Source organism: Semicossyphus pulcher, unplaced genomic scaffold (genome assembly GCF_022749685.1).
Source record: "Semicossyphus pulcher isolate SPU_LCO1_2020_fin unplaced genomic scaffold, fSemPul1.0.p SCAF_23, whole genome shotgun sequence".
NCBI lineage: Eukaryota > Metazoa > Chordata > Actinopteri > Labriformes > Labridae > Semicossyphus > Semicossyphus pulcher.
In genome coordinates, this window is record NW_027211697.1 from 6,919,869 (window position 1) to 6,934,734 (window position 14,866).

Here is a 14,866-nt window from a genome sequence, read left to right on the forward strand (position 1 = left end):
CTGAGGGGGCAAATTAATTTATGCCACTGTCAGCTTGCAAACTGTTGTTTATATCTGAAGCATGTCTATATGTGTTGCAAAACTGTTTCGGATGTATGATTAACTCTGGTGGTAAAAGGACTGTTTCTTGTGGGGTTGTACCGTACCTGGACTCCTGGATTTCCCTGTTGGCCTGGGGGCCCGATCTCTCCAGCTGGACCCTGACAAGGTAATCAAGACACACTGTTATTCATACAGATCACATGATCATTAGCATATCACAGGTTTCCATCAATGGCTGTAAATGTAGATGGGCGACACGTCTCCATCTGCTATTACTGCACAAAATTGAAGCCAAAATACCCCAGTGATGGGCGCTGCCATCTTATGATAGTGACGCTAACCAAAAGACACACGCAACTTACCGAAATCAACAGCAAGGATCCCGCACACTGGCTTATTTAACAACACAACAGCTTCTTGTGTTAGTCTGAAGCAAGCGTTCACAGGTATGGAAAATTCAATGACTGTAGTGATTGTTTTTGATACGTCTCCTCTCACCGATCCTCCTCTACTCTGCTAATCCGGAACAGATCGGCTGCAGGAGCTGTATTCCTTAACAGAGCTGTCAATCATCCTTTTGAGAGCATCAAATAACTAATTAAAAATAAACTTGTCAGAAGAACTATAATGACAGAAACCATGTTTGAGAAAAATTTATTTGGTGTGTATTTTGATTTTATAGTTTGACTCATGTCCCATCTGCTAACATGGAGGAGGCAGGCTTTATGACCTATACTGCAGCCAGTCAGCAGGGGGGATAGAGATGTTTTGGCTTCACTTTTATGGAGCTGTCGTGTTGTCCATCTTTTTACACAGTCTAATGGTTTAAACGTTCATTAGAAGGCGACACTAAAGCAAAGATCACTTTAAAACATATACTATATTTTTGCTCATTATTGTATGGTATATAATTATGGGGGCTACATAGTGTGTTTATGTAGGTGGAAGCACTAACCAGGTTGCCCTTTGATCCTTGGACTCCATCAGTTCCAGTTATACCCTGACAAAAAATGCACACAAACAAAATGTCAGAATAAAAGCATGAAATGTCAAAGAGGGGACATTCACCAGCTAACGTGTTAATGCTCAGCAGCATAGTGATGATCACATGAAGTAGAGGACCTTTTATAGAGTTCAAAAGGCTGAATTTCTCTGATCAAGATGTTGTTGACTCACCGGTTGGCCAGGTGGGCCAGCTGGCCCTCTTGGCCCAACAAGACCCCGAGCACCCTGGAGACAAAACACAGCAAATAGTCAGTGGCGATCCTGAATTCATGATGAGGTAGAGAGAGTGTGGAATACTAAATCATAAATCAGAAGTAAGGAGAGGGGTGAAAAACAGGGGGAGACGGATAATATTTTTAGTGTGTGTGTATGTGTGTGTGTGTGTGGGCGCATCTGGTTTTGAATGTGGTAGCCACGGAGACTGCGCAAGCCTGTATTTGCGTGCTCTGTTTTTGTCAGCCTCCCTCTTTGTAGGCTGGCCAAGCCACCTGTTCCAAAGCCACATCTGTGATCTCCTGGGAAGTGATTGATATGGAAATATAATCATTCGGGCCAGGATTTTATCTCTTCCCTCTCCCACTCCCTCTCTTTCCTCTCTCCATCTCTCTTATCTCTCTCACCACCAACCACATTTCAGTCTCGTGTTTGCCTCTCACTGTCTCACTTCTCCCCGTGGCTTCCTCTCTCTCATCAAAAACAGCCAACTCCTCTCCCTTCCTGTATCTTTGTAGTTAAACACAGCTTTCCTGACATGTCTTATGGCACTCTATTTCTTCCTGCGGTGGTTGATCCATTTGGAGGGACAGAAGCCCCACTGAGCCTCAACCTCTCCTACTGGGAGAAAGATAGAGTGTGAGTCATAACCAATCAACCAGTGTTCACCCCAGAGACACGGAAAATAACAGATCTTAAGGTCTTTGGGGACTCTCAATGATCCAAACTTACATGCAGGTAGTATTTCTGTGACAGATTTAGTATAGCATGCTTTTCTATCGTATATCTTTGTGTTTCTCCAGTGACCTTTTCTCTACTGATGCTGGGGTGAACACTGGCAGATTGCATTAATAAGGTTCGACCATCCTTGCTTTTTTATAGTTGTTGTATATAGTAAAATACTGTTGCAGAGTTTGTACAGTACGAACAATACATGTTGTACTCTTGTAAGTTGTTTTCTAAGACTTTGGCAGCAACTTGAGCTGAAGCTTAAATCCAGTGATCTCCCAAAATCCCCTCAGGGTTTTATTCTTTTGTGGAAATCTTTTGTTTTTGCAATTCTGAACCAAGAAAAAAGTTTTTTTTAATGTAGAAAAAATATGTATATTTTGATTGGTGTAGGTTTGGTGCAGTGTGGGGTGAGAATCGCGTTCTTCCAGATATGGTTACTCACAGGTTCGCCTGCTTGCCCTCTTGGCCCCACAGGTCCATCAGATCCCTAAAATAACAAAGACGGAAACAGATTCAACACATAAATCTTGTGCACCCTTCTAAGTCATCCCCAGGCGAGGAAACATTCATATCCCCACAGACGTAATCTGTGAAAATAGCTCATTAAAGAAATTCGCCGCCTGACAGATAAGGCTCAACTATCTCCCAGCAAAGACTAATAGACCGCTCTCAGACTTCTCCCGCCTGCTCGGATTGATGCTATCTTGACGGGGCTTCTATCTTTCATATTTTCAATTCCATGTCAGGGATGCAGTGCGTTGCCTTCTTGTTGCAAGCCTTGATACTGGATGAACTCAGGCCAATGCAGCAGAATTAAAATTTCAAGAGTTTATGAATTAATTTCAGCAAAGGCCTCTTGGCTCTGTGGAGCTTTGCCATCCATTACCCTTACCAAGATCTGGAATGCTTTTATCTTTAAACCTTGCAAGATGATAAAATTAAGCAAGACAAAGCACTGATGCAAGATGTGTTTTCTGTTGCAAGTACAGAACTGTGCATTCACCTTTTCTCCTTGCTCTCCAACAGGCCCGTGAGGACCAGGCTTTCCTCTGTCCCCCTACAAGATAAAAGCATTAGCAACAAGCCTCGAGATATTCAGGACTTTTCGGTTTATCGCAGAGCAATATCAAGCAGATGCTTTCAGTGTACACTGCCATTACAGAAATCACAACAATCAGCAAGATCATAATATGCAAATAAACATCTGCCGTGTGATGTGTGTGAGGTATTCATGCAAGCTCTGCCGATGTGTTGGCTGAACGGCTAAATTAATACAGTTACAATGTCAAGTCACCAAATCTAACTCACTCTGTGCCCCTTGTTTCCTGGGAGACCTGGCAGGCCGTCAAAACCCCTGTCGCCCTGGAAAGTAGTAAAGAAGCAGACGCATTAAACTCTGAAAGCCACACACATACGGTAATGTGTAAACATTAGCAGAATTGTACTGAAAGTCTCCCCTGGCAGAGTCTCCCATCTGCTCGGAGTATGTGTTGGGGAGAGGGAGCTTTCAGATTAGCTGTAGGTCTGCTAAAAATGCTGCTTTGACTGATAAAGACTCTGCTGTTCTGTCAGAGGCGGCATCAAGGGAGCCTGATTTATTTACTAAGCTCTTCCTGCAGCTGTTAGGTATTGAGTTGCCTTGTTGTCAATACATAAAATAAGCTGTGGGCTGCTGGATACCTAAAGGCTTACACTTGCAAGTGGAGTTTGTTGTCCTACAAGACCCTGCTGTCTAAACGCGTGTGGCATTGTTGTGTTCATGGACACAGGAAAGAAGAAAAATGAATGGAATGTTAACACAAAATATGAGCAATATTTTCTCACAACCTGCATTGTTGCATTCACAAAGTACAGTATTGACCGCAGCAAGTGTCTAAGTGTGAAGTAAGGACATAAACACTTTGCAGGAACAAAAGAATCTGCAGCTCAACTCGTTGGAAGTATTACTACTGCAAAGCAGTGAGTGTGACATCAAAGAGTTTACCTTAGAGCCGGTTTCACCTGGAGCTCCGCGACCTCCATCCACTCCTGAACGCCCCTACAACATGCACAATCCATTTAAAATAGGTTTCGCTTCATAATTCATCAGGCACAGGATGCTTTAAAAACTCAGATACAAAGGTTTTCAGTGTTGCAGTACTCAAGATATCTCACCCTCTTTCCTGACTTTCCATTAATTCCTGGAGGACCTGGCAACCCACGTGGCCCCTATGTAGGTGTGAGACAAAAAGGAAAAGGTTTAAAAGAATAGTGTGACTAGAAAAGAATGCTATCTTATAAAAATAATGACTGCTCTTACAGTAGGGCCACTGTCTCCGCTGTCTCCTTTGAGCCCTGAGGTACCTGTAACACCCTGCAAAATAAAAACAAGACTTAATTTAAGCACGACATGATGCATGTGAGCTGTTCAACTCGTCACTCAAATTTAGCACCAAACAAATACAATGTAAATGAGCTAAGAGCGAATCATCTTAAAATTCTACTCACTTTTGCAACCCTGTAGTGATTTCACAATCACAACAAAGGCGTACTGAGCATGCATACTGATGAGGTTAGTCGGGGAAGGAGAGAGTAGAGGTTAAGCCTGGTTACAATGAATGTGAAGTGGAAGTAAAGGTTGCAGGAGGGCTTAAGGTGTGATGCAAATGGTCAAGGTCAGAGAATGTGCCTCACCAGTGGTCCTGGTCGTCCTGCAAGACCCATCACACCTGGAGGTCCCTTCAAAGACAGCTGGAAGGAAACACAACTGGTTGATTTACGTACGCTGCACAAGAGACCTTTAGGCTTTTAATATGCAATAAATTGATCTTTAACAGAATACAGTAAAAATATCAATAGTCAGTGATGTTAAAACATGGCATGATGACACCAAAGTAAAGGCTTCAGTGGATTGTACCTGGGCCTGTTGCAGGATAGCCTGAGCCTGCGCCTCTTGGGGAGACACCACAGGCCCCTTCTGGGAATCACCCCCATACTGGAACTGGAGGCAACAAAAAGAAGGAATCAGCTCCCACTGCAGGATTCCCCAAATGTAAATGAAGTTCAGTCACACAGCCCCCCCTTGTGGTCATGCCACAACTCAACACTGGGAGGAATTGTGCTCTGTGTGTGTGTGTGTTTGGTGTGTGTGTGTGAAGGAGTGTGAGTGTACTCTAAGGTCTTACTGGTAGCATCAATAGGGTTCCTGAGGGACCTGGAATCCCATCAACCCCTGCAAGACCAGGACGTCCTGGGGGACCCTGAAAGAGAGGACGGGGAGAGGGATAAGCATCAGCTACTGTGAGTATGGTTGTTTGAGTGTGTCTGTGTGTGTGTGTGGGAGAGAAAAAAGCAGAAAGAAAGAGAAAGAGAGAGAGATATTCACTGGAGAGAAAAGGAGCCCTGCAATCTAATCACTGTAAAAAAATACCTTTGCTCTATTTCTACTGGCCATGTCACACACACACACCACCTTATCTAGTGTTTGCACAATATAAACATCCATAACAAGTCATTTAGGGTCGCATTGAGTCATAAAGATTGTGTCTATCAGATTACTGCGGCAGTTACTTTAAAAGTTGTTGAAATTGCTCAAATTATAGATGAAGATGGATTAATCTCCTCTGATGGGGATTGCATCATGCTTTATGAATCTTCAGTGAAATACTCTGTATACATTTTGTAAGATGGGTTTTGAAACCATAAAGAATGCTAATTTCTGCCTGAAGCATTAAATGTCTACAGGTTGTCACTTCAAGTACTACAAAAAGCCTTAAAGACAGAAGCTAATTCTTATCTGCCAATCACCTGTGGACCAAGTGTTTAACAGTCTCATGCTGCAGCAAGAACAAGAAAGGTTTTATTTTCTTTAAGCCTTCTGTGTTTCAGGAGAACCTTGAGGCTACTTAAAGTAATAATTTTGAAGATTTTTATTGAAGTAAATGTCTGTGAAGTCACTATCTATTGCAGAATGGTGACACAATGGTGATTATGCCTATGGCCCACTGATGAAAGCCATTGCATTTGCAGTTTTACAGACTGGGTGTCTGGTGCGACATTCGTGGAAAACATCACAAGCGGCGCCCAGTTAGTGACGTGTTTTCAATCACTCAGCAGTGGTTGGTCTGCCAGAGAGGGTAGGCGGAGCTAAGCAGCTGTTTTTCGGCTCTCAGCAAGTGTTGCAAGTAAACAGTAATCTACTATGGCTGAACAAACAAAGAAAAGATCGATGACTACAGATACAACTTCAAAAATAAGTGAAAATCCAGAGAAAAAGAAACAAATTTGACGCTTAGATGAAGGCAAACAGTCTGAAAAGGAAATTGAATGTCAGAGAGGAAAGTCAAGAGTTACAACTGGCGGCAACCGTGGACGCCACACATGTAACACTGTCTGGATATCTCGGAAGTGTGCTCCCGCAATTACCATTTATCACCATAGGTGCCGCCAAAGAGAACGAAGCTGAGATCTTTTTTAAGAATGATACCATAGAAAGGCATCAAGTTTGAATCATAGATTTAAGAAATAAATCATGCACAAGTGGTTTGTTTTATTCATTATAGGTTACAATTAGATGTTCAGATAATGCTAACATGTATAGATGAAGCTATTATAGTAAGAGCATGGCATGGTACATATAATACAGAGGAAGCAACGCTCCTTTCTTACAGTAACTTGATAGTGATTGATATTAATGTCTCTTAAACTCCATTGCTAAAGAGATTATTTGTATATTAATTGATATTCACCATTGTTGCATACCCTTAGATTTAAATTAGCAAATAAAATATAGTTGTTTTTTGTTATGTGGGCTGAACCTGAACAGTACAGAGCTACTTAGAGTCTACAATGACTGAGGGGGATGTCTGTGTAAGGCATGCCGATCTGAATACTAATACTGTCATCAACATCATTGCCAAGCAAAATGACAAAAACCATCAACAACTGTCAGAGCATCTGTCAGTGTGTGTGTGCGCATGTGTGTGTTGGAATGTGTTCAACTTTGATGAATCATGGACAAACGCACTATGTCAAGCAATCACACACAGAAGAAAATCAGGTCAAGCATGTGTGAGTCAGCATCCGCCCCCGAAGTCCAGCAGGTTCAGTTCAGGACTGAACCAGGACATTGTGATCCCATGGACGTGTTTCACTGTGAGGCCACAGTTTAACCCGAAAGCTGGCGGGGTCAAACTGGGATAAAACTACAGCAATGGAGTCCAGCTCCATTCTTGTGCCACACTCACCAATTCACCAGGATCCCCCCTTGGTCCTGGCGGGCCTGTTGGTCCAGCTGGGCCGGCGAGACCCTGTGAGGGAAACATTGCTCAAACCCTGAAGAATATTGTCATGACAGTCTTCTTCTACACTGTATCCTGAATTTCTTTATGTGGATTTGAATCAAAGAATCGTGCTGTATGCTTTGTAGCAAAGGGGTGTATTTTTAAGTGTCACCCCAGCCCGTTAAACCACATCCTGCACAATTACATAGACAAGACACTATCATAATTTCAGGCAGTGTTAGGCTTACCTGTGACCCTTGTACACCTGGGGGTCCTTCCACTAATGTACCCTAGGAACAAGCACAGAAAAAGTAACATGTACATAAGGAGAGTATCAACCCATTTCCATACTCATATCTAAACCTAAAAGACTTTTCCTTTATTGCCTCGAGCAGCTCACCGGTTCAATAATAGCTGGCTCTCCCTTCTCGCCTTTCTCTGCTCTGCGGCTGGCCTGAGGGGGAGAGACACATGAACAGAATTACTCGACACAGTCAATTGAAGACGTGACCGTTCACTTGATATCTGACTTCATTTACCTCTCCGTCCCACATCTGCGCTCCTTCCCGCACCGCAAAGTCAAAGCCGTCGTCGTATGTTTCATACTCTTCGTACGACTCTGTGTCGTTCTTGTAATCTTCATATTCAAGAGTCTGTTAGGGAATACATAAAACTCCATTAGTGACGGCTGTAGCGAATACAAAAATAACCCCTCAGTGTTTCCGCGCTGAGGTGAAGACACTTCATAAATTTGCATTTAACCTACCTCATATTCAGTTACATTCTGTCCCACTGTTACCGTGGAAACAGAGAGATCATCATAGAGGTCTTTGTAAAGGTCATCTCCGTACTCCTCCACCACTGGCTCCTTCACCGGCTTGCCCTCCTGCAGGCCAATGAACAGGCGCAAATGAGTCATAGCAAAGGTGAAGCAGGGGACACTGAGCGTGTATCATTAGCGCTTCAGAGTAAATGCACGTTTTTGTAATGTACAATATGAATGTTAGCAAAACAGGTGGATATTATGGGGAAGTGTTGATGATCCAGGCTACAGGTTGACAGGTGTGCGAGTTAATTGCGTTGCTGAAATGTAATTAGCTGATGGACTACAACGCATTCACGTGGCAGCATGACGGAGGCTGCAACAGCTACATGAACAGCGTGAGCATGAAAAATTAGTTTACTTGCAGATTAGCAAATTATAAACATGAAGGAGACAGAAGGAAGCTGAAAACTCATTAAAACAAACAATTAACTGTTGTTGTGGCATATTCTTTAAAACACGTGCGGTATGGTTTTAAGTATTTAGATCTGATCACAATATTCACCTTGAATGAACTGTAAACTTGTGTAGTAGGACATGTATTGTATTAACCATGCATACTATGTGTTTCAGATAGATGGTATGCATGTATACCGCATGTTCTACAAAAATACTATTACACACCATACACACACATAGCCAGAAGGCGTATAGCGAGATCATCAAAATTTAATTTTAAAAGCATTCTTCATGTTTTCTGCTATGGATGGAGCAGGTGATGATTAGGATGGTGCTGGTTAGTGGTGCTCGTAAGAAGGAGGAAGTGCTCTCTATGGTTAGGGAGTATTAGGGGAGTGATCGGTTAGAACCGCTAACGGCAGGAGGGGGTTGAGGTGGAGAGGTAAACGTGTCTACCTCCTCAGTGACCTCTGATTCAGGCAATGCACTGGGCACCACAGTGATGGTCTCAGTCGTAGAGTCGGGTTCATGTGTGGGCATCTCCATGAGGGGCTTAGGCTCATGTGTTGGCATCTCACTGAGAGTCTTCTCAAGGACTTCAGTGACAGTTTCTAGGCTGTTTTGAATTTCTGTCAACTCCGTGGGCTGGAAAGGTTCTTGGGACAGATACTCGGGCAGTGTTGTGGACACCCTGAGGAAGCCATCTTCAAGACCCTCCTCCTGATGTTTTTTCTTCCTGGATCCCTTCTTGCCCTTGCCTTTGCGTTTGCCCTTTCCTTTAGAGCCCTTGTCCCTCTTCTTTTTGTTCTTTTTGCCTTTTCCGTCGTTTTCCGAGTGCTCCTGCGGTTCACTTGCTTGGTCACTTTGCACCAAGGCATCAGACCGAAGTGAGGAGTTCTTTTATGAAAAAGGGAGCGTGGGATGAGGGAAAAAACAAACACCATTGTGAATGAAAATACATAAAAGGAAGCAGCCTGCAACAGTAAAGTGATGCATACAGATCCCACTGCTCCCTAACAGGGTCGAGTACCTACTTTTGTTCCCACTGAGCTGGTAAAAACCTAAAGCAAACATGAAATGAGAAGAGACAAACAAATGTAGAGTTGTTTCCTCTTCGTCAAATCAGAGGGCATATTTGCATCTGGGGTCAGGGGTCACCCTGCCTGTAATCCTAAAGAAGTGCTAATTCTCTGCAGCTCTGGCATGTGAGCAAAAATGAAATGCGTCATTATTATGAGTGATATCCATTGCCTGTCAGTGATATGACTGGCCTGTGCCTAAAATGGCGCTGAAGGCCCAGTCTGTAAAAGACATCAGTGATTTAGATCCAGTGTCAAACAAGGTCAGTGTGTAAGGGAGAATGATGGGAAGTAGGTCAGTGGGGGGACAGATGTTGACATGTTCTGGATTCGGAGCTCATTGCTCAGCTGGTGTTGTATAAAATCCAGCTGGCGGACAATTGACATGGCTGCACGCTACCATTAAGGAGCCATCTCTGGGGCATAATCAATAATCAGGGTGCACACAGTGAAGAGCAGACATGTGTGTTCACAGTGAGTGTGTATTTGTGGCAAACAGACACATACATTAAACATTCAAGTGTTCTAAAACAGTGTGCCTTGAGGCTCAACCACACACACACACACAAGGACACACACTCATATCTCTCTGCCTCCTTCCTCCTTATCACTATCTCTCACACAGCCACAAAGAAATACACAATCATTTATATCTATGATTGATTCAATAATCTAATGAAGGCCCTGAGGAGGGGAAGACCTATTATATCATGTCTGAGTTATCGCCTCTTGGCTCTGAGTGTGTGTGGGTGTGTGTGTGTGTGCCTCTGTGTGTGTGAACATCCCGAACCTGACCCTAAGAATGCTCCGCTCCTGGAAGCATTTGAAAGAAGACACTTCTCTCAAGTCTCTTTTTGCAAACACTCGGTACAGTTGCACTGTACTCGGACCTCCTCTTGGCTGGGGTTGTTGTCTGCTTGTAAATCAAGAGGCACAAACTGTAGGCCTATTAATACTGTAGGCATGCTTTTGCTTCTTTTACTAGTTGGCTGTGAAGCAAGGGCCTCTACATGCCCACCTTAGAGTCTAGAAGAAACAGATAATGTTTGAACATGAGCGCTACAAATAGAAGCTCATTATTTCGCTTTATAACAAAACACTGAGCCTCTAAGGGAATGTGGAAACAATGAAACAAATGAATATGAATTAATTCGAATACGCTGGTCCTTTCCGGCCTTTTAGGTGACCTAGAGCTATACTTAATTGACACAAGCATTGTAGAACTGTATGAAGGCACTGAGTCATGTTGGTGGCAGTACTGACCTCCTGTAGCTCCAGGGCGAGGCTGTTGTAGGGCAAAGCAGAGTCACAGTCTGGTATGTAGTTGACACAATAGTTGGCAGCAGCCTCGGGGTCCTCCAGAATCAGTAGTTGCTGAATAACTCCCTAAAATTAACCAGAGAGCAGACAGAAAGACAGACAAGTGTCATGTTATGCAGCCAGGAATACAGCAAAGTGAGAATTACCTCACTGGAGCACTGACAGAAACACAGAGCAGCTGCTACCACACAGTGAAAAGACATTTCAAGGATCAGAAGACCGAACCTGTATCAATCTACCGAAACTCTGCGGACACAATGAGAACAGCAGAACTGTCTGCAAACGTAAATGTAAAGCAATTTGTAAGGCAGTAGCATCATCAAAGTGTCACTTCAGGTACAATTGCTGCTGATTAGTGCATTGCTGTTTTCCCCTAACTGCAGGAGGGGTCTGATTGTGTTCACGAAACAGTCAAGTAGCTCTTTCTCACCCCCCTGTCAGGACCTTTCACTTCCCATGCTGCCCTGCAGGCGTAGCCAGTGTGTATACACAAACATGCACAGAGACAGCACTGCTGCACCCTGCAGCAATAAGCCCAGAGCCTCTGTTGGCTGTAATCTCCTCACACTCAACATTTATTTCTTTTGTCCACATTACATTAATATATAATAAGTAATGCAATATGTAAACTGCTTATTAAGTTTCTTATGTGCTAATTGCTTGCTGAAGTATAAATGTGTCAATTATCAAATACCAAACAGAATAGTTTGCAAATTTTTCTCTGTTATATTTTTCTATAACACTAATAGAATCAGCCAAAGAACAACACAGTTCTGGCTCAAGGAAATATGCATTTAATATATTGAAAAGTATCCAAAAGATAAACTGACAGCAAAAATAACAGTGTGCTGCAGTGCTGACTCACTCTGAGAAATGAGTCAGAAAGTAATTCAATATGAACAAAATGCAGGCATCCTCCTGGCGCACTGTTTGACAAGGTTTAGATTAGATTAGTGTTCCAGATCTATGTAACTGACAGGCCATTGCAAACATATTGCCGGGTGAAATGTTATCCGGGGACAGCTGGGCAGTGATTTGCGATAAATCAAGTCAGATTAAACGCTTGATGTTGTGGTAATTATATTCCCATTGTAATCTCTTTAATATGCGTAAGTGGCCAGAGGTTAAATAAATCATAACACATTGCTTCTCCGTTACCCTTACTCATGTATCCTCTCATACAGCTTAAATCATTCCTTATCAGCAACGCATCTCGACGCCCAGATCGCCATACACCAAACTGTCGCATAAGAATCATTTATGCAATAATACATCAAACATGAAAGGAGTTGTTATCCACTTATCCTTTTTTTCGTCCTGTTTTGGCCAAAAGCCAGTGTCAAGCTAAGTAAATTATTGCACTTTAAGGTGACAGACAGAAAGAAAGAGTAAAAGAGAAAGGCAACAGGGAGTTAATCCAATCTAATCCAATCTCAATTTGAGATCAAAGCCGACACTTTCACAGAGAAGTTTTCCTGTTTTTCTTGCCTGGCAGGGGCCCTCTCCAAACTAAGTTTTGCCCAAATTCGACTGGCTCTGCCGTCGCCCATTCAGGACAGAGCAAGGACGACTGAAGAGGACACATGAGGACACACTGAAAAGGAAAACATGATGTCTCACAAACATCCTGCATGAGGTCACATATGGCTCTGTAGGCAGAGGAGGGTGACCTCTTTGATCTCTCCTACAGTCTGCACATCAGTGTGTGGTGCAGACTAGCCGTACAGTCATACTGTTTCACCATTTCTTAACTAATTAGACCATTTATGACGTGCGATTTCAATCTCTTACTTGCATTCTTGTGTGAGTCATAACCTCTATGCGAGTGTAGGAGTAATGGAAATCTTACTCATTGTAATGAAACAGCACTTTGATGCTTGTTGATTGTAAATCTAAGTTCAACAGATGCTCACGACCGATCAAAGACATCTGAACACCATGAGATATAGGTCATTACCAAGGAGAAATATGACCCAATCAGAACAGTTTAATGTGCTTGTGCGATTTGTGTGGTCGATCGATGGGGTTGCTTAACATTCAAATAAAGCAGCCCTTTAATGATATGCCTGAAAAGTCATGGTTTCAACATGCTTGTAACAGCAAGCCAAAAACGTTTCCTATTTCCAGAACTCATCGAGACAGAAAGCGTCTGAATTTCCTAACAAATAAACACTGGGCTGGATCTTATCTAAGCAGTCTGCGTGTTGGAGGCACACACACACACACAGACGGGGCACACAGCGGCCAAGAAGCAGCACCACCAGACTTGTGGACAGTTTCATGTTTGCTTTTCTGCAATTGTAAGCAGAGTGTTGAATTTGAACACCAAACTCTTGTAGACAATCTGGAAGCAATAGAGGCATTAGTGGCTGACCACAGTCCCCATGCTCCCACGCTGAGCTCCCACGCTGGGAGAACTGGGCCGGAACACTGGCCTCCTCCCCCAGAACCAGGGCCTGGGAACAGAGGCCCAGAGGTCAGGCTGCTTAATCTCTCCTCCCCTGGTACCAGCCTTACCCGAGGTGTACTACACTGATGCTTAAATATAGACAGCTATACTTCTGTGCATGTTGTACAAAAAGTCCCTTTAACCATCAAATTAATCAATAAAAATATAAAACAGAGGACTCATTTGAGACCTTTTCACTTGCTCCACAAAAAAATCAAGAAATTAAGGCTTAATTCTTGACTAAATGTAGGGCAAACCACAAAACAGTGCATGTGTTGGACTGAAGGATGAATCTAATAAACAGATAGTCTTCAGGGTATTAGTAATTACCATAAATACTGTAATCATCATAACTCTTCACATATGATGATGAATTGGGGCATGGGAGTGTTTTTGGAGTAAGGCCAAAGATTAAATGGTCTCCTGAGCTTCTGAAGAGGGAAATTTATAGAGCTCACATGGAGACACATTTCCTCACTGAAGTGGGATATAAAGCTATTTTAAAACTGGAATGCTTGTCAGTAAGGGATGGGCAGGAAGGGAGGAGCAACTGAAGTGAACTGAAGGTAAAGTGAAGTGTGGACACTGTTAGGGAGGCAGTTATTGACCCAAAGGTGGTCACTTGTCAGGACTGGGGACATCTGGTTTTCTCCTGGTGAAAGTAAAGGAGGCAGTGCTTTCTGGCTATTAGGCCAAGAGGGAGTGATAAAGTTTTACAGGCCCCTCTTGCAGACTGTGGGGTATTTTGGGGACACGCAGGTTAAAGTGGGTTGGGAAGATGGTCATTTCTCTGAACTTGACTGTGCCTCATACCACTGTGGAATCGTTCCTTTCCTTTCTTGCTCCATTGCTCAGCTGACACAGAGCCCCGAGGACACGGCGGGGAAGGGGGATGAGCTGATCTCTCTTTCATGCTATAAGCGGGAGATATAAAGGGGAGCCTCATTGGGACTGACAATGGAGCAGTCGTTGCATATTGTCATGGGAAGCACACAGGATGACTTATGACAATAAAGGTTATATCAGAGAGAAAGAAAGAACTGGAACCACCCCCAGTGCTTTAACTGAATATCCTTGCTCCTTCAGCACATTCATACATGTGTGGGTCTTTACTGATGAAGTGCACTTCACCTTCAAAAAGGATATATTTATTTAATTGGTCAAGTAGATGCAACTTGGAAAGACTTCAGCAGTTACTTTGTTTGTGTATCACAAGACCAAGCTGCACACATTCAAAGTGGAGCGGGTTTCTTCTGTCCAAATGCACAGCTGGCCACTCAGACTCACATCAACACATCTATATCCAACAGATCTACACACACAAATGCAGAAAGCAAAGAGAATGTGTTGTTTCTTGGCTTTGCAGTGGACATGATGAGGCTGGGCATGTCTGAACACCTCCCCTCCTGCTCGCTCCATCCTAACACCTCTTTTCCTCTGCACTGCTTTGTTTCTGCAGGGCTTGATTGACAGGAGACCCCTGTCCCACTTTGCTTCTTGACCCATGATTTTCCCTTTAAATATTTTCTTAAGTAGCTTAAAA

General features: G+C 43.2%; 1 protein-coding gene across 1 annotated transcript in view; it reads right to left on the bottom strand.

The window, feature by feature from the left end:
* Nucleotides 1-14,866, bottom strand: part of col5a3a (collagen, type V, alpha 3a) — a 53,938-nt gene that overhangs the window by 26,554 nt on the left and 12,518 nt on the right. Inside the window, exons 5-23 of the mRNA XM_069674649.1 lie at nt 10,818-10,940; nt 8,932-9,372; nt 8,020-8,139; nt 7,793-7,906; nt 7,654-7,707; nt 7,502-7,543; nt 7,218-7,280; nt 5,157-5,231; nt 4,889-4,972; nt 4,666-4,722; nt 4,292-4,345; nt 4,147-4,200; nt 3,977-4,030; nt 3,301-3,354; nt 2,996-3,049; nt 2,435-2,479; nt 1,219-1,272; nt 998-1,042; nt 147-200 (exon numbers count right to left, since the gene is read on the bottom strand). Coding sequence (XP_069530750.1) covers nt 147-200; nt 998-1,042; nt 1,219-1,272; nt 2,435-2,479; nt 2,996-3,049; nt 3,301-3,354; nt 3,977-4,030; nt 4,147-4,200; nt 4,292-4,345; nt 4,666-4,722; nt 4,889-4,972; nt 5,157-5,231; nt 7,218-7,280; nt 7,502-7,543; nt 7,654-7,707; nt 7,793-7,906; nt 8,020-8,139; nt 8,932-9,372; nt 10,818-10,940 — 1,641 coding nt within the window. The remainder of the gene's footprint in view (nt 1-146; nt 201-997; nt 1,043-1,218; nt 1,273-2,434; nt 2,480-2,995; nt 3,050-3,300; nt 3,355-3,976; nt 4,031-4,146; nt 4,201-4,291; nt 4,346-4,665; nt 4,723-4,888; nt 4,973-5,156; nt 5,232-7,217; nt 7,281-7,501; nt 7,544-7,653; nt 7,708-7,792; nt 7,907-8,019; nt 8,140-8,931; nt 9,373-10,817; nt 10,941-14,866) is intronic.